This window comes from Typopeltis vanoorti, chromosome 1 (genome assembly GCF_054136105.1).
Source record: "Typopeltis vanoorti isolate ZY-2024b chromosome 1, IOZ_Tvanoo_1.0, whole genome shotgun sequence".
NCBI classification, from domain to species: Eukaryota; Metazoa; Arthropoda; class Arachnida; order Uropygi; family Thelyphonidae; genus Typopeltis; species Typopeltis vanoorti.
Window position 1 is genome coordinate 147,651,178 of NC_143549.1, and position 20,911 is coordinate 147,672,088.

Sequence of the window (20,911 nt, forward strand, 5' to 3'; positions counted from 1 at the left end):
ATGTCCTCCTTCTCACTCCTACATTGCATGGGAAAGACTGTCAGCAGCACTGAAGGATTATATTGGACCTGTTCCTCACATACGCACAAAAGAAGAAGTAGAAACTGCAGTTACAAATCTCACACAACAAATTAATTCTGCTATAAAGGTAGCTTCCTCCTACAAATCTGCCCGCAAGCCAGATCGTTTGCCTGAAGACATCATCAGATGTCTTCAGGCAAACAGCAACTTGATCAGAGACAAAAACAGAGCTAGGAAAAGATACCGTAACACGTGTGCACCACAAGATAAAATAAATTTAAACAGATTAAATGAGGCAGTAAGACCAAGTATGGGATGAAAAGTTATCCTCCATTGCTCCTACTGATCACTCCGTTTGGAGACTACTGAAAAATATCAAAAACAAAGACAGATCCCTTCCCCCAATATTCTCTGACCAGGGCCTTGCTCACACAGATGTAGACAAACCAGAAGTTATAGCACACAACTTAGAGGAGCAATGCAGGACTTCGTATGGAAACTTTGACTTTGACCACATATATAAGATTCACAGCAAGGTCAGACACTCACTCAAACTTCCTATCTCCAGCACTGACCATATTGCACCAACATCACCTGCTGAGTTATATGACATTATTAAAAAATTAAAGAACAAAAAAGCTTCTGGGCCAGACAGCATTACTAATCGGGTGATTAAACTTCTGCCCCGAAAAGCAGTAGTGCACCTGACCAGTATAATAAATGCAATTTTAAGATTTCACTATTTTCCTTCCACCTGGAAACTGGCTGACGTAATTCCTATACATAAGCCAGGCAAAGACCCACACCTACTGCAAAATTATCGTCCAATCAGTCTTATCTCAAATCTGGGTAAGGTTGCAGAGAAGGTCATCCTCTCACGACTCTAAACCTCAGTAAATGACCTAAACATCCTCCCTAAAGAACAGTTTGGTTTCAGGCAACACCATAGTACTACCCAGCAAATCCACAGAATTGTGGAATACATCACCACCAGCTACAACTGGCACCAGTGCACAGGCGCTGTTTTCCTAGACTTATCCAAAGCATTTGACAAAATCTGGCATTTTGGACTCCTGCACAAACTTATCTCAGCCGGTACCTCACTAAAAATGGTTCACTTAATCCATTCATATCTTCAGAATAGATCAATGCAAGTAAAAATCAATGGTTCTACATCCTCCCAGCACCACATCTTTGCTGGAGTGCCGCAGGGATCTCTACTGGCTCCATTGCTGTTCTCTATATACATGTCAGACATCCCGCACAATCCGATGACTTCCATTTTGGCCCTGTATGCGGACGATAGCAATACTAACCAGATCTCTCAGACTCCATTTCATTACCAGAAAGCAAGAAAACCTTCTAAAGCTGGAGGGTTGGTTCTCCAAGTGGAGATTGGAAGTCAACCCCCAGAAAAGCTCAGCCGTTCTTTTCTCAAAAAGGCCAATGTCTCCTGCAGGAGATGTGTTACTATTCAATACTAAAATTCCCTGGCAGACAGAAACAAATTACCTGGGTGTAATTCTCGACAAAAAGTTATCTTTCAACCAACACATCAAATCTGCGTGCACAAAGGCATCTAAAGCCATAGCACAGATCTATCCGCTAATTAATAGAAATAGCAAGCTCAGCAACAGAATCAAATTGCAACTATACCAGATGACGATTCGTCCTATAATCACCTATGCCTCTCCGGCCTGGAGCCACACCTCTAATGCTAACATTATCAAAATACAGCGAGTGCAGAATAAGTGCTTGAGAATGATTCTGAATGCCCCGTGGTATGTTAGAAACAATCAACTCCACAGAGACACAAATATTCCCTATATTTTCTCTTTTCAACAATCCTTAGCAACCAAGTTTTTCCTAAAGACGTCCACACATCCCAACGATTTGGTTCAGCAAGCTGCAGCATACGATCCAACGGACATATTCAAATATAGAAGACCAAAAGCTATATTAGTCTCCTTTAGTGATGCATAATCTCCATGCCCATTCAGGGCGAGCAATCTGCTCATAAATTTTACCTTCACTGTAACCACAACAGATAGCGGGGAATATGAAAAGCATCTTGCTTCACCCCTAAAGACATAAATGTCAATTGTCAAAAAAAACTTGATATTTCTAGCCTGTCTCCAACTGATGAGACCTCAATAAAGGTCGAAACCGGTCTGGGTAGTGGCCCCTTGCCTTTAATACAAAGCATCACACATCTCCTCCAGGAGATGTGCTTTGCATTATGGGTAAATATTAAGATTAGTGATCAGAGCTTATTCTACTTTTACCATGAGTTATCTTGGTCTTGCACTACCTGCAGGGTCAGTTAGACTTGCATTACGTGCAAGCGCAAACTTCACTTATTTGTCTGTTTGCTTACTTGGGAAATGGGGTAAAACCAGGTTTATAATAGCTTGGTATCTTTAACATATATATATATATATATATATATATATATATATATATATATATATAGTCAGTGATTGATTTGAAAGGAGAAAAGTAGGCCATGAAAGAGTTACTAGAAGTAGCAAAAGAAGAGTGAGAGAGAGTTAAGATAGTGAGTCTGTTGTCACGGTATGACAGCTGAGCTGAAAAGGAGAGACATAATAGTGAATGAGTCAATGCACATGTTATGCAGGAAGAAATTGTGTGGAATTTGTGGATGTGTGGAGCGAGTTTGATTGATGAAAGGACTTATACAAGAAGGATGATTTGCATCTGAATGGATTTGGTGTTCAGAGTCTAGAAAAAGTATTGTTGACCGAAGTGACAGTAGATGTGCAAAATCAGGGAAACTAGAGCTTTTTTTTGGGGGGGGGAAGCTGTTGTCACTATGAGCATAAAACGCTTAAGTTGTACTACTGGTAATAAACCAGAATGGGATAGTTAGTATAAAGTGTCAGAACAGAGGTGGGCCATTGCCCTTTATATGCACTAATGCCATGGGCATTCGAAATAATGGGAAGAAGTTTTTAGCTTTGGCTAGTACATCCTGGCCAAAGGTTATTGGCATTAGTGAGACATGGCTGATGGAAGATGATATAGTTTGCAATAGAATGTGAAGGGTATAGTGCGTTCAGGGAGAATAAAGAGAAATGAATGGGAAAGGAGTATTATTGATGATAGTCTAAAAATTAAAGATGTCAAGAAATTATATTCTTGGTTTAATCCTTTATCCAAATGTAAGCAAACAAAGTTTGCGAGTGAAGTAACTTCACGACTGGGCTTGCATTACTTCCCATCGCTTGCTTTAGTATCCCATAATGTAAAGCACATATTCTCACAGACATGTATAATGCTATGCATTATGGGAAGGGTCACTATCCAGACCATTTTCGACCTTTATTGAGTTCTCATCAGTGGGAGCTAGACCGAGAAGTGATGCCAAGGTTAAAGTAATGCAGAAGTCGTATTTCCATATACAAGTAGCCAAAAGATGTCACAGCGCTTATTACTAAAATATTCTGGATTAGAGATAGCTATTGACAGTTTTTCACTTGGTTATTATGGATGTTTAATGTATAGTATAACTAAGTGGAAAAACTTTTCTCAGCTTCCAAGGATGCTCTCTTGTCCTTTCCCAACCCTCCATAAAATAAAAAATCCCATTAACTGAAATCCTGCATGACACTTTCAGAATTTGTAAGTCTCAATCATATCACACACCTTTCTCCTGTTTGCTATTGTATGCAGTCTACAAATTCTCAATCTGTCTTAATAATAATTTCTTTTCAGACAAATTATGAAGACTACAACCATGTTAGAAATAATTACCATATTTTTCGCATTATAAGATATGCCATTTGCAGTATAAGATGCACAAAGTTTTAACAATAAAATTTTTTTTTTTACCTTTAGAGTCAACAGTCTTGTTAGAGGGCACATTAAAAGTCAGAGGCACTTCATCATATTATAATCTGTGAAAGTTCAAAACTGTCTTTTTTTAGAGCATTTATTATGAATCTGTGCTCAATAATTTTATTTTTGAATTTGTCTGGAATTTTTTGTGATATTTTTGTTTTTGCACGCATGCATAAATCATTTCTCTTCATAAATCTAAAGCACCATGATGGCAACTGTGTAAAATCGATTATATTTCTTTTTGTTGTCAATAATTTTGTTTGTTGAATAACCATTTTTGTAGATATGCAGCAACCCAATCTCATTTGATCTATTATCCAAGTTTTTAATTCATTTTCAATTTCTGGCTATTTTGCTGGTTTTCTGCAGAGTAGTGATGGATTACCCAATAGGCATATGCCTAGGGCTTCATTATCTCGAGGGGCCTCAAAAATTACATAACAAAAAGATAATATGCCTCTAAAAATTTAGTGGACGTTTATATTATTATTTATTTATTTGCGCCTAGTCAAAGGAACATTATCCACTACTGCTGCAGAGATTGTTTTTTTTTTTTTTTTTAGAATTTGCTTCCATTAATTGTTTCCTCCAAGTTCATACCATTTTTTCTGTAAGCAGAGGCCCAAAGTGCCACTCTGCTGCCCTATTACCATCCTTTTTTGTGTACTCAATCACACTATGCTTAAATGCCATTGTATAGCTATATCTGTCCTTCGTAGAATCATGGGTTATAAAAAAAAAGTAAATATAATAATGTATTGATTACTAGTTTAAATGTATGACAGTTAAAGTTCATGCAACTATTCAAACTGTTCACACATTACAGACAAGCGATGATGCATCATAACTGCTCATACATAAAAAACACATCAGTGTATAAGATGCACTGATTTATAAGACACATTCTAATTTTCAGATAAATTTTAGGTACAAAAAAAAAAAGCACGTTTTATAAGGTGAAAAATATTGTTCTTATTACGTGACACCTCCAGAGAGCCCAATGACTCATCGAGGGAGGGCACCTACGCTACAACTCTCCATCTCCACCACTCTAATCCACCAACTACAATGAACTGCAACTGTCATCATCTACATCAATGCCATCTACCATGACCACTAGTATTTTCACAGACAATCGCAAACAACCATGCCCATAGCAGGATTCGAACCCGCAGCATTTTGGCTGAAGAGCAGATACACTAACCACTCGGCCAACCAGGCCGGCACTTTAATGGTACTTTAATTTCCCGATGTTTCGACCTTGATATTAAGGTCAGCATCTGGAGTATACACAAATATATATATACACACACACACAGAGACAAGCTATATTACACTTCAAACAGTATACCAAAGAGACAATGATTTGATCAACCTCATTCTACTGGCCTAACCTCTAGTGAGAAAAAAATTACAAAGCTATATTCTATTTATAACACCATCAGAGAACAAATTCATATAGATAGTTTAATTACAGCATTACTACATTATTACAGTTTTATTACTACATTTTATTATAGTTTTATTCCTCCTATAAGCCAAATGCGTTTTATAAATCGGTGGTGTCCTAATTTAACAGGAGAGTTGTTATATTAAAGTCAAGATCCTGGAATTATTTAATCCTATTTATAATTAACTCTTAGACTAAAAAGGTTATGTGGGTACAATATGTGCCTTCCATATTCTTGGGATTTTTAGACAATCATTGTTAACCAGGCATTAGTAAGGTGGGATGTCACAGACCCCAAAGATATAGAAAGAAATAACTGTGACACTGCCACCTTACTAATGCCGGGTTAAGATTAGGGTGGTTGATAAGAATTTCACAAGTTTACTTAATTTACGTTCATACCATGTTTTAGTGTGATGCAAACAACAGTACTATTCAGGTTTTATTCAACAGTTCTAAACAATTCTATTCAGGGCATGATCATGCCCTGAAGAGAATTCAGCACTGACAGATATGCCTTTCCACACTGGCCAAGGTGTTTAAGGAACTAAGGGAGGAAGTCATCGACTCCAGCAACCTTGCCATTCTTGGTAAGTGATAGAACTTCCTGGATTTCCTCTGTTGTGATTGGGCTACAGAGATCTGAAGTTTCAGGGCTTGAAGCCAAGTTGTGTCTCAAAGTAATTTGTATGTCCTTCTGGAGGTCTTTGGATTGATCTTAGATGTTGAAAATAAATAGGATGCAACATGGGGTGTGTGTGAAGTCACTTCTGGAACTTTTTTTTTTTGGTGTAAGTTCTGCTCCTCCCAGTTTTTCTCAGTAGGGATCAGCTTTTCTGGCTAGATTTAGAGAAGTCTAGTTCTTCCATGGCTCATAGCCTTCTCTCTCTCTTCTATTGTTGTTCAGGAGCTTTATTAGTTCTTTAGCCACTAACGGGTTACCAGATTCCTAGTGAAGAGCTAGCATATCCTCAAGCTCTTTGTACTAGCATGGTGTATAATGGGGCTGGAAAGCAAGTTATTATATCTCTTTACTATACCTTGGTAAGATCCAATCTCGACTACTGCACACAGATCTGGCCACATAGGTTATTATTATTACTATTATTATTACTATTATTACTATTACTATTATTATTATTACATAACACCTCCAGGGAGTCCAGGAACTCATCGAGGAGGGGCACCTACTCTACAACTCTGTCTCCACACTCAATCCACCAATGACAACGAACCGCAACTACCATCATCATCTACACGAATGCCATCTACTGCCCATCATCACCACTATTATTTTCACAGACAATCACAAAGATCAATGCCCACGGTGAGATTTGAACCCACAGACTTTTGGCTGTGGATATGCTGATCACTCGGCAAACCAGGCTGGGTTTCTTGATGATGAGGGGAGGATACAGAGGCAAGTGACCAAGATGGTAGCAGGTCTATGGAATGAGTCTTATGATGACAGGTTGAAGATTCATGGGTTAAAAAAATTGGTTGACAGGCAGAGAGGGGATAATATGATTGAGACATTGAGACATACAAATTATTGAAGGGTTTTTACAAGGTTAATACGGAGGAAGTTTTTCAGAACAGGTCTGGTGATGAGAGTACTAGGGGCCATCCTTGGAAAGTGAGCAAGAGTGTAGTTAGCAGGGGTGTAAGGACTAGATTTTTTGCTTGTGGAGTGGTGAATGAGTGGAATAGGTTGCCAGTATCTGTTGTGGGTAGATGACTGTGAATGAGTTCAAAGCAAAGTATGGCAGATACTGCACAAATGTTGGATAGTGCTTGGCCTGATGTTAAGGGCCTTCCTTGATTACTCTAAGGACTCCATGGAGTAGCCCATAATAATAATACATCATTATTACCTGACATTTCCAAGTAGTACATGGATCCATGGGAGGGCAGTCTACTCCACTTTTCTATTTAATCCCCTAACTGCTACTACCATCGACACACAACATTATCTAATGCATACTATCATCAACAACAGTATTTTTTGTCTGCAAATTATTATTATTATATATATATATTTTTTTTTTTTTTTTGCATGTGTTCTCATGGCCCGATTTGTCTGTATGAATGATGAAAAAGCCAAGTTTCTGGGAGGGAAAAAAAAAAAAAAAAAAAAAAAAAAAAAACCTTTTTTGCAACCGTATGAGATGGGCTAAATCACCTTCAACTGAAAAAGCACAAACAAAGATTCCTTTCATCACGACAAGAATCGAACGCGAGTTTTTTTTTTTTTTTTTTTTTTTTTTTAGACCCGCAGAGCGCGATGTCTCGTTGGGGTACTAATCAGTAATATTAAGTATTACAGGGCTGATAATATATAATGATGTTCTGTAATACTTTTCAGCCATTCTTCTCTAACAATTATTTCTTATTAAACATTAATTAAGCATACAACACCTTCTTCTTTCACTGCGCGTTATTCCCGCTTCCTATGCAGGGTCCGCGTGTTACTTAGATACATACAGGATATTATTTTTTTTTTAAAAATGAAAATTCCTAGTTTTCATGATTATAGTTTATCTTCTATCTTATACCTCGTATCTATATGTGAACTCTAGCACATACCAAAGCAATCCGTTTATTAAGTAACAATAAAAAAGGAAACCAATTATGATTAAAAGAAAATATACATTTTTTTAAAATCAATATTAAAATATTTCTATTGCTTAAACTATTGCGAAGCATTCATAAATCAAGAAATTCCAGATAAATTTTTGACAACATTCTGCGATGAGTCTTCTGGCACCATGGAGATACCAGTATAACAGTCAAACGAAACAGAATTTATCCATACAGAAGTGCACCTTATTTGATTCCATTATCATTGCCCTTGCATATAAATAAAGACACACAGAGAAAAGGTTATTAGTGTGCTGCTAAAACCTTCATCTTTTTCTATTTCTGTAATATTTTTAAAACTGATATAAAATTAACAAGCAGAGGGAGAGATCACACATTGCAAAAGTTACTCACTTTCTTGAGCCACTTAATTACATGCCGCTCTCTCCAACGCACTACTACTGAATATGAAGGAAGATGTGGACGAATCTGTGAGGACATCGCATATACTCCAAGAGCTCAGTTCAATGTAGCAACTTTGAATCCATGCTTTCTTATTAGGGATTCCTAAAAATTACTTGATTGAAAAGCACATGACATACCACGACACCAGCTGGAGAAAAATAAACACTTAGAACCATATGCATGCAATAACAAAATACAATTTCCGTGTCCATCTATTGACTGCATTTCGATATAATGGCAACTTAAAAACTGGAAATGAAAACTTTGTAAATACACTAAATATTATTTACATTTTAAATAAATAAAACAAATGACAAGGAAAATATGCAAAACGAAATTGGGAGTACCCGCAACTCATTGGCACATGAGTTTGTCGACTTCCGGTTTATCCAGGAAACTGCAATCACTAACAATAACCATAATTATATAAATGACGGTTTGTTATTTTGCTTTGTTACTTCAGATATCAAAGACAACTTTAATTTTATTGTATAATTTTTAATAATAATTACGACTGAAATGTATTAATAGAATTTGTGTATTCGCTTATTTTACATTGCAAATGTATTAGTTTTTCCAGTTCTTATCGTATTTGCAAATATGGAGGAAGAAGAGAGCATGGTTTCAGTTGAGAAAGGAGGTATAATTACCGAGGAAAGCGAAAAGAAAACTGTAAAAGATGACGATGTGGTTGCTGCTGTGACAGCTGCATTAAATAGAGAACGTTATCTTGAAGAAGTGAAGCTGGAAAATCTCGAGAATAAAGATGTAGATAATTTCGAAAAAAATTCAGATAATATGACTAAAAGTAAGTCAGAATTCTTTTCATATATATAACATAAACTCGATTTGCTCTGTTTATCTCATTACTGATAACTCAGATTTTCCGAGTTTATAAGCGGTATATGTTAAGTTCACAATACAGTTTGAACTTGGTGCCTTCATGAATATTGTTATTCTCACATTGGATCATTATTCTTATGAATAATAAATTTTCATTCAGGAGGAATCCAAGCTGTTTGGTTTATCTGAGAAAGGAATAATTTTCGGTTTCTTTAATATTTGCTAGCAAATAAAGTTTAATTTCAGTGTGCGGAATTACATTTATGGATATGAAAAGGTAAAATTAAGACACCGTAGTAAATGTGGTATTAAAAATAATTGAGCATGAACAATTTCATGTCGCGTAGCAAAAAATTCCATTCCAACTGGGTTTTCAGTTCATAGCTACAGAAGTCATAGTTATTTCTCTGAGTTGCATGTGTATTGTGTATATTTGCAAATTGACGAAGTAGTTCCTACATGAAAATTGGAAATAAGTTTTCCACTGTTTCATTCATAAATATGACGGAGTGAGAGCAGTATACTTGCCTTCTCATCTGCCAACCTATCCTCTGTGCCGTACAGTTTGAAGAGGTTTGTATAGATAGGTTTTGCTTTCTCCAGTTGCCACTGTCTCTTGCAACTAATTCTGCTTTCCTCTCTAGCACCTCCTATACAGCCGTTTTTTTTCTTTTTTCTGTAATTCTTTCCAGATTAGGTTAGATCTGCCCCCTTTCCTTTGAGATCCATGTGTCAAACACCCCTCAGAATTTCTTCTTTATCCATTCTCAGTATATGGCCAATCCATTTCCATCTACGTTTTTTTTTCCCCAATTTCAATATGTATACAACTGATCATTGCTATGTTGTGGCCAAAATATTTTACGTATCGAATTTGGTAGGTATAAAAACTTGAATAGGTCTTTCTTTTCCTCTGACACTTTCCATGTATCTGATCCACAAAATATCTCTACCTTCACATTACAATTAAAGATTCTGTTTTCATTTTATTATAATATTTGGATGATTTACATATATTATTCAGTCTTCTGAAATCGGTGTTTGCTTGGGTACAATTTTTGATTTATATCCTTGTTAGCTTCAAGCTGTATATAAAATTCTTAAATTGTACTGTATGTGGATAAGTCTTAATTTATTTCTGGCATTTCTTGTTCATTTTAAGAGCATTTGGTTTATTTGTTTAAGTCCAGTTTTTTTTTTTCTCGATTTGTACGATGCTATATATTATTAGTGCATTTTGATGATATTAGCATTGTCATCTCCCTTAGTCCAGATCATCAGCCATGATGTGAACTTCCATTTTTGCTTACACTTGTAATCGTTTTCATAATGTTATCAGCAGATGGTATGCAGTTAAGATTTATCAATACTTAATTAACAAAATAATAAAAAGGTTAAAAGCACTTTTCAGAAACCAAAAAATGGGAAAGTTCTGAAATATAATTCCTTCCAGAGTTCTAGCAATCTAGTCCAGAAGATGTCACAAGAGTGTCTATTTTTAATAACAATCTTATGTTGTATGGGGAACTCCAGAGATAGTGAGATTTATAGTGGCAGTCTTAAAAGTAAGAAAATAAATTATACTCGACAAGAAATTAAATTGTCTTAATCCTTTATCTAAACATGAACGAACAAAAGTTTGCATGTAAATATCTTCTTAAGCTACCAAACAATCAAAACTCAAACTGGTTTTGACCTTTTGGTCAGAGAATAATGACTATTCCCACAACATATAGCAATATACATTTTTGAAAGGAAGTGTACTTTACATTATCGGATGCTAAGGCCATCAGTGTGAAGTCAGTAGCTTCTATATACAAGCAACCTACCTGTGAAGATACTTCATTCGCAAACTTTGTTTGCTTACACTTGGGTATAGGATTAAAACAAGAATATAATTTCTTGTCTATTATAATTTACTTAGGAAGGAATAGTGGTAGGAAGTTTTATGTGCAACAAAGCACAAAAAACTTTCTACAACTATTCCTTCCTGATATCTTCATTTTTAATATAATTGTCTTGAACATTCTGTTGTCTGTGTCCATTTTCATTATTTTTTTAATCGATAATTTTCAATGCAAATTAATTACAGCTGGTATTTTGTTTAAAGAATCCTGGAGACTTTTTATTTAGGCTTATACAGGGTGTTCGGGATAAATTTGACATATTTATAATTAATTATATTTTTCCGTAAGTTACATGTATTAACACACACTTCTCTTCATTTAAAAGTTTGGACCCTTCTTCATTCACATACAAGATGTCAGAAAGGATGGATAGCTGGAACCCACCTGAATCATGGAAGAGAATAACTTGTATCATGATGATTCGTGCCCGCCATCAAAATAAGGATATTACGACTGCTGCCCAATGCTCCCTGAATACAGTAAAAACAATCAGGCATGAACTAGAGACTTGCAATGGTGACTACGAGGATGTAGCAAGAAGAAAGATCCCTAGCAGACGATCTGATTGCGTTCGTACAGCAGAATTCCTCGCAAATCTGCAGGAACAGGTGTTGAAGAACCCTGGCATTGGAATTCGGGCTTTGTTCGTGGAGTTGCTAACTGTAGTCAAGCCCTGGATAACAAGGGTAGGCAATGGTAGGCCGTATGTATGGCAGCAGGATTCGGCCCCTTGCCACACCTCTGGGAAAAGTCAAAAATGGTTGTCTGAAAATTTCTACGACTTCACCAGTCCAAATGTTTGGCCTCCAAACTCCCCAGACCTTGACCCCCATGGATTATTTTGTATGGGGCGCAGTTGAAAAAGACACCAATCGCACTTCCAGTAATACAAAAGCCCAGTTAATGGATAAAATTAAAACAGTTTTTGCGGCCCTTCCCAGGGAGACTGTAGCATCAGCTTGTTCGAGGTTCCGAAGCAGAATTGAAGCTGTGATCGATGCTAATGGTGGTTATTTTGAGTAAATCTTGTTGATAGTATTGTAATTAACTCTGCCTGTAATGTTTTTTTGTCAATTCATTAAATTTAATAGATACAAAGATTTTCTTTTTCCTTACGAAACTGTCAAATTTATCCCGAACACCCTGTAAATGGTTAATTTTAATAATAAATTATTTATTTGCATTGCTTTGTCTATTTAGTTTTTTTGTTCCAGAAACTTCAACATGAAGGATTAACTCAGGGCTCCTATTGTACCCATCTATGAAAAGGGAAAAAAAAATAATGTGAGAATTACAATGAAAAATTTCCTAAGTGTTCTAAGTAAGATTTACATAAGCATACTTGAGAAGAGGTTAAGAAAAATTGTGGAAGAGAAACATGGAGAACAACATGGGTTCAGTATAAATGGAGGTTATCAAGATCAGTGTTCCTCTTTACAACAAACAGTTGAGAAATCATGGGAATATAACAAGGATCTCCACTTAGTTTTGTAGATCTGGGAAAAGGATACAACAAAGTGCCAAGAGAAAAGCTTTAGAAAGCGAGAATTATGTGGTATAAATGTAACATTATAATCTATATTTAAGTTAGCAGTTAAAACTGAAGGATATACAGGAGTGTAGTTTGATATAAAACCAAATGTGAGATAAGCATTCACTCTAACTTCAATCTTATTTATTATCACATTATGAAAGAAAGTGGCATTAAATCTGATATAAGAATTGGAGATACCAAACTTCACTCTTTGTTTTATGCTATAGACAACTGGGAAGGAGACAAGGTCCTGGTGAGCCTTGATTTGTCTCACGAAGATACTTTTGTTTAGAGGTTTCCATACTGTTCTGATTATGTGTTGTTTCAGGAGAGAGTCCAGTTTATTTGTTGTACTTTTGTTGTAGAGTAATGACACGTAAACCAGTTGCATTACATACTAAGATTAAAAATTAAAATGATTAAATTTAGTGATGATAGCATATATTGAACTGTGAGAAAGGCCACAGGCTAAACTTACTTTGCACTATTGTTGTTACAGTTGTTTAAAACAAAGATGAAGTTCTTAGTGAAATGAAAAGTGCTACACTAGTTAATATTACATTTATCTGAAAACATGACAATCTTATTGTTGAAATGGAATAACATCATAAGTTATTATTATGGCATAGATTGGTGAGGGAACATGACTGGTTGTCATGTTCCCTCAAGCCAAGCTATTGAGAATAAATTTTCATTTGTGAAAATTATTCAGAATTTTTTGTTTGTATATCTAATGTAAATAAATGCTTTATTTATGTACATATCACTGTTTAAAAATGTTATTAAACCATTACATGCATCTACAATTGGGGGACCACAATGATTCACTATATGACAGTGGTCTGAACCTAACACATTATATGACCAGGGTATGCTTGTGCAAAAACTCTAAACGAAGTATCTACCTTCCTGAGAGAAATCAAGGGTCCTGACCTACAGCATTCCATGCCAGTGTGGAACACAGTATTTCATACAGTCAGGATGGGACTACATTGGTCAGGAAAAAATAACATAAAATACATCTGCAACCAAAGAGGCAGATTATCTCAATTTGTCTTACAGAAAGACCATTTCATTAGATGGAAGAAAGTCAAGCTATTTCACAAATCCTGGTTTAGATCAGAGAGACTGTTTCTGGAAGCAGCACAGTTCTATACAGCCCAGTTACTGTGACAGTACTACTATATGGTCATATTTTAGTGCACTGCCCTATCTGCCCATCAGCATTAATAACAGGAATTGCCATGAAGGTCACCACCACCTGTTGCTCTCCATGCATTTGACTATACTTGTCATCCAGGTCATATTGTTATGTCTTCGCTGAGTGTGTATTATTAAATTGTCTGTGATAATGCTAGCTTGAGCTAGCAAATGTTGACTTGTAAATAATTAATTTTCTTTGGAAATTATTTATTTGCATTCCAGTGTTTACATAGTTTTCTGTTCAAGAAACTTTGAATCATAGCAACAGCTACAGAAATTTGAAGATGAAAATACTCTACACTAATCATCTGGAATGAGACCTTTTGAATTAAATCACTGTAAAACTTCTATGCCACCCTATTTAAGCATTTCTGTCTCAATATCATCTTCTCTGGCTGCTTTTCCACATTTCATGTTTTGATAGCTTCAAGTATTGATATGTATTTTTGACTGCAGTCCTTTTGAATATTTTCTACCACTCTTCTGTCACTGTTTCGCTTGACAGTCTTGTCAGAGTAATTACTCCAGCTATCCAGAATATCTTTGGTTTCAGTTTTCATGTCACCTTTATCATCTCTGTTTTTTTTCCTTCCATTTCTATGCTTTTTTTCTTTCACTCTTGCATTTTGCTATCTTCCTAATATCTTGTGCATTCTTACTAGTCTTCCTCTGACTTTTATTTAGTTACTTTTACACATTGCTTTGCTTTCTTAGTTTTTTGTATTAGTGCACTCGCTGACTTGTTTGCTAGGAACTATTAGTATCTTTCTTTCTTTTTTCTTTGATATGCTTTTTTTCTTTCTCTACTGGAAACCTATGGTACATTAATGCCACAGTTGGGTATGAGTTGTATAATCTTGAAACCCTGAACTAGAGATCAAACATAGATTTTTCAAGCTACTTCAGACCTCTGATAAGTAGGATAGTAATAATCTCACACAAAGTGATGAAATTTGTCTTTCACTTAAAGACACAGGTAAACATCCCTGCCACAGTGGGATTCTAGCTCACATCCTGTTAGTTGGAGAACAGATACACACTAATAATTTACTTATTTTCTTTTGGGAAACTGAATGGCCTTTTCATTTGTTTCAGAAATCTCTGCTATGTCATGTTGCCTTGTTTGTGTTGTATGTTGTATAGTGTTTTGCACTGCATGTAACTTAGTGATTTAAAATGTGTTAAATGGGAAAAAATAGGACTAATAAAAGCTTTATTAGTCCTAGTTCTTGGAATGATTATATATAAAGATTCATAAAGATTATATTATCAATTACAGCTAATGTTATTTCCTTTTACCTGATTTTGTTTTTATCAGATTATTCTTGCACCTATTTATTTCAGGTGTCTCTCTCTTTGATTATCTTCATGGAGAATTACGTCGTGGTTACCTTCTGGAAAATGATGAGCAGCGTTATACCGAAAGGCGAGAAAAGTTTTATATCTTCTGGAAAATTCCAAGAGAATTAGAAAAGGTTAAGAATATTTAAAATGTTTTATTGTATTGTATAATATATTTCTTTATTTATATTGAATAAAAAGATGAGTACTTTTTTTTTTTTTTGAACTAAGAGGTTATTCATAATCTTATGCCACACCAGATATTATTATCACAAGAGATCTCCAGTGAGTCAAGAACTCATTAATGGAGGCTACATATCACTTACACTAAGTTATACCTTCTCTTGAATTCATTCACACTATCTGCACTCACAACTTCCAAAGGCAAGGCATTCCAGTCATACATCATCCTGTGAGAAAAAAATATAATTGCCACCCATTTCTTGATTACATTCATTTATTACTTCTATGGATGCCTTCTTGTTCCCCCATTCTCCATAAAATGAAAAATTACATTTACTGATATCCTATATGCCCTCTTTCAGATATCTGCAGGTCTATTACGTCACCCCTCTCCTCCTGCCTGCTAATATCTGCAGTCCACAAACTTTCAATCTCTCCTATTAATGTAATTCTTCTTTGATAGTCCTTCCATAGTCCTGATATCATCTTTAACACTCTCCTTTGCAACCTTTCCACTGTATCTACGTCACCTCAGAAACCAGGAGACCAGATCTGTGTACATTAGTCCAAATGGGAAAATGAATTCTTTATTCTATCATGGCAGTGTTCATTTCAGCATTGCAGTTATCTCCTGAGTTGTATTCACAGTTTTTGCTATATGGTCTGAACTTCAACTTCCTGTCTACTTGAACTTTAAGATCCCTGGCCTGTCAATTTTTTCTAGCACAATCCCTCCAATATAAATATACCATTGGATATCTCATTACACCAGAATGCATTATATTTACTAACATAAAACTGATAGCTATTTTCACGTCACAGCTCTAACTTATTCAAATCATTCTGTAAGTACTGTATGTCAGTTACATTCCTGATTACCCTTCCTATCTGTACATCATCAACAAATAGCTGTATGTCTCCTGTTAAATCTTTTTCAGTGTTAATATTGTAAAGACTGAATAATAACGGACCAAGGACTGATCCTTCAGGCACACCACTAGTCATTTTAAATCTTGTAGGCTCACATACCCTGTACACTACTTTTTGACATGTCAGTCAGCCATACTATTATCCAAACTAGTAGTAGTGTATAATCCAAATTCCATATCCTCCAACTTATGCGACAGCCTTCTATGTGGAATCCTGCCAAAAGCTTTAGCAAAGTCCAAAAGTATCAGAGCAAGTTACTCAGACTTGATCTTCTCTTAGTTAACTTATGCTATTCATTACAAAGTATAGATTCTTTGTTAACCCATACATTTGTATGGTTTAAGAGAGAGACATTAGCCAAAACACGCACCAAATTATTATTATTACAGGAGATCTCCAGGGAGAGTCAAGAACTCATTAATGGAGGCTACATATCACTTACACCAAGTTATACCTTCTCTTGAATTCATTCACACCATCTGCACTAACAACTTCCAAAGGTAAGCCATTCCAGTCATACACCATCCTGCGAGAAGAAAAATATAACTGCCACCCATTTCTTGACTACATTCATAGTATGAAAGACTTTGTTCAAACCAATTTTAACTTAGGGATTTGAGAGTTTAGTTAGAAATAAAGCCTTTGATCAAAGACACTAGAGGCCATAGATATAAGAATTCTGAGAAAAAAAAGGTGAGCAAACAGATGGAATCATTGGCAGAATTATATTAAAAATAAAGATATTAAGAAGGAACTTGACATTGTTAGCATCCAGGAATACACATGCAAAGGCTACCTAAGGTGGTATAGTAACTTAAATAGAATGGAAAAGGAAAGGTTAGCAATCCAAGGTGTTTTATGTCAAAATCAAGAAAAAAGCCTAGATGACAAGATCTAAGTGGATTGATGCAGTGAGAATTACTGTCAAACAGAATGTGGTATTTTGGAGTATCGAAAATGATAAGCAGTTAGTACTAATGTTGACATAATTCTGCAGTACTGTCATAGGTATCCTTTACACTCCCTTGAGGGTATTCATCAAGAAATTGATAATGATGATGTTAATCAAAATTCCTGTTTAAAATAAAATGAAAAAAAGGAGCATTTTTAAATAGATGATTTCTAATGATAATGATTTCTTTTACTAAACTAGGGCAATTTGAATTAGGTTTTTGGCTTTACTTATATTGACACATTTTCATAGTAAAAATAACATAGTCTATAGTTATATGTGTGTGTGTGTATATACACACACTGCTTGAAAAGAAGTCAACAGACATCCCCTGGATAAATTAGAGGTGTATGAGGCTCTCAAGTCTGTGCAATTGTGTCCAGGTGAAATGGCTGTAATAATGGAACTGATGGAGTTTGAAAGAGACATTGTGATAGTATGCCATGTTACTGACCTATCTGTTTGGCAAATTGTTGACAAATTGAGACATCCTAGGTCAACAATAAGTCATACCATACTGTAATGGAAACGCAGGAAGTCAATTACAAGTGCTACCCACAGTGGATGAATCTTTCCATGTGTGTCGTATCAACACGACACTCACTGAATGTGACTGTAGGGTGCTATGAAGGATAATATGTAGAAACCCCCATTTGTTGTCTGGCACGTTGAATGCGGAGTTCCGGGCATTGACTTGAGCATGAAGCGCATCAAATTACAATGCAAGGTGCATTGTAATAAGTCACGTGTTTGTAGCCATATAAATTGGAGGCGTATGAGGCTCTCAAGTCAGTGCAATTGTGTCCAGGTGAAATGGCTGCAGTAATGGAACTGATGGAGTTTGAAAGAGACATTGTGATAGTATGCCATGTTACAGACCTATCTGTCTGGCAAATTGTTGACAAATTGAGACATCCTAGGTCAACAATAAGTCATACCATACTGTGATGGAAACGCAGGAAGTCAATTACAAGTGCTACCCACAGTGGATGAATCTTTCCATGTGTGTCGTATCAACACGACACTCACTGAATGTGACTGTAGGGTGCTATGAAGGATAATATGTAGAAACCACCATTTGTTGTCTGGCACGTTGAATGCAGAGTTCCGGGCATTGACTTGAGCATGAAGCGCATCAAGTTACAATGCAAGGTGCATTGTAATAAGTCACGTGTTTGTAGCCATATAAATTGGAGGCGTATGAGGCTCTCAAGTCAGTGCAATTGTGTCCAGGTGAAATGGCTGCAGTAATGGAACTGATGGAGTTTGAAAGAGACATTGTGATAGTATGCCATGTTACAGACCTATCTGTCTGGCAAATTGTTGACAAATTGAGACATCCTAGGTCAACAATAAGTCATACCATACTGTGATGGAAACGCAGGAAGTCAAATTTACAAGTGCTACCCACAGTGGATGAATCTTTCCATGTGTGTCGTATCAACACGACACTCACTGAATGTGACTGTAGGATGCTATGAAGGATAATATGTAGAAACCACCATTTGTTGTCTGGCACATTAAATGTGGAGTTCCAGGCATTGACTTGAGCATGAATCTGCATAAAAACATTCGAGACTGAAGCTCGCAACATGGGTTTCCATGGTAGGACTGCAATATGCAAACCCACATTACCTGAACCAACATGCAGCATTGTCTTCAGTGGTACAAAGAGCATGTACAATGGGACATGAAAGCTGCATTATGGAGTGACGAATCACACTACACCCTCTACCAAGCAGATGGACGGGTGTGATTGATGCCTAGTGAACATCTCTTACCAAAGTGTGCAAACCCAACTATGAAATTTGGAGGTGGTTGTGTGATGATATGGATCTGTTTTTCCTGGTTTGGCCTCACACCTCTGTTTGTGGTGCCATAAACATTGAACTCAGAAGTATCTGAACCTTCTGGACAATGCAATGCTTCCTACTTTGTGTCTTTCTATGGAATTGACCCTTGTCTCTTTCAGCAAGACCGTACATTGTGTTATAAGGCTGCTGCTGTAACTTCATGGTTTTTAGATGAACATCAACACACTTGACTAGCCTCCACAGAGCTCTCATCTCAACCCTATTGAACATATGTGGAATGAACTGGAACGTCAGAGGATGTCCTGTCCACAGCAGTCTAGAACCTCATTACATGCCTACAAGAACAATGGTCTAAAATTCCCAATTGATTACTATCGTATACTTGTAAGTCGTAGAATTACTGCAGTCATTGCAGCTAAAGGAGGTCTTGCATCTTATTAAGGTAGGTGCCATGGCTGGTTGTTCCTCGCACTATGATGTCTGTTGACTTCTTTCCAAGCAGTGTGTGTGTGTGTGTGTGTGTGTGTGTGTAGCATCCCATAGGATCCCAAATTTAAGAGCTCACAGAACTTATAATACAACAGTACCATGGATGGGAAGGAGTTCAGAGAGAAAGAAGGAATCTCTTAACAATTTTATTTGAAAAGCTGAAAGTATTTATTTAGAAAAACAGTATGGGGAACTGCTCTTACAAATTTTAGAGATGGTTTGATATGTTTGCAGTTGAACTGTATATGTTAGTAACCTACTGTTTATATCATGACACACCATTATGAAAAACTACTAATGCTATTCATAATGGTTAAGCATAATTCAAAAATTCAAGCCTGTCATTGTTTTAAAAAATATTAGGATTCTAGGCCCAACTTGGTTGCTTTTCTTCAGCCTCATTTTCCCAGTGTTAATGCCTGCATGCACATATCATTGTTTTTATGATCCTTGATGATAGCAATGCAATGTTGCTAAAATATAGGAAAGTATTCATTGAAGTTATTATTATTTTTATTAAAAATAAAACCCCTTGGGGGTACATATCAAGAAATTGATGAAGATGATTTTTATTAAGAGAGACCTCTAGGGAGTCAGGGACTCATCGAGGAAGACCATATACTATTCACATCAACTGTCTCATACCTGTTCTTGAATTCATTTCATGCTACTTGCTTCCAACGGCAATCCATTCCAATCACGCACAACTCTGAGAGAAAAATCTAGCCCTCAATCTCTTCTTGACAGCATTCATTCTCAACTTCCAAAGTGATCTTTTGTCCTTTCCCCACCCTTCCATAAAATGAAAAATTTCATCTATTGAAATTCTGTATAACCCTTTCAGAAGTTTGTAAGTCTCGGTCATCACCCCTCTTTCTCCTGTTTGCTATTGTCTGCAGTCTACAAATTCTCAATGAGTATTCATAATCAGTATTCCACAATCCTGATATCATTTTGACACTTTCCATCACTGTCTCTCTGCCCCCCCCCTCCCTCCCTGTCTCCCTTTCCCCTCACTGCATCAGAATCACGGAAACCAGGAGAACTGACCTGTGCACAATAGTCCAAGTGAGGTCATATCAAGGCCTCTAAAGAGTCAAAATGACTTCCTTATCTTTACATATCAAGCTTTGTTTCAGCATTCCAATTATTCTCTGAGTTATATTTACAATTCTTTCTGTATGATCCTTGAACTTCAACTTCCTGTGTACTACAAGATCCCTAGCCTGATCAGTGTCTTCTAGCATAATCCCACCAATATAATGACATTGAACATCTAATTACACTAAAATTTGACCATGTTGTCTAATTTAAGTCTCAGCTATGGGTTGGTCCCAA

At 36.2% G+C, this 20,911-nt stretch overlaps 2 protein-coding genes across 4 annotated transcripts in view; one reads left to right on the top strand and one right to left on the bottom strand.

The window, feature by feature from the left end:
• The window catches only part of LOC150110523 (uncharacterized), a 245,728-nt gene extending 236,997 nt beyond the window's left edge, over positions 1-8,731 (bottom strand). The window contains exon 1 of the mRNA XM_090399580.1: positions 8,327-8,731. Within this exon, the coding sequence (XP_090255706.1) occupies positions 8,327-8,413 (87 nt within the window). The 5' untranslated portion in view covers positions 8,414-8,731. The remainder of the gene's footprint in view (positions 1-8,326) is intronic.
• The window catches only part of LOC150110524 (transmembrane anterior posterior transformation protein 1 homolog), a 222,130-nt gene that overhangs the window by 84,040 nt on the left and 117,179 nt on the right, over positions 1-20,911 (top strand). For 2 of the 3 annotated variants that reach the window (XM_090399604.1, XM_090399611.1), the window contains 2 exons: positions 8,949-9,185; positions 15,209-15,339. In XM_090399604.1, the coding sequence (XP_090255730.1) occupies positions 8,978-9,185; positions 15,209-15,339 (339 nt within the window). In that variant the 5' untranslated portion in view covers positions 8,949-8,977. Of the gene's footprint in view, positions 1-8,919; positions 9,186-15,208; positions 15,340-20,911 lie in introns of those variants that run through there. The other variant, XM_090399621.1, reaches the window with a different exon arrangement.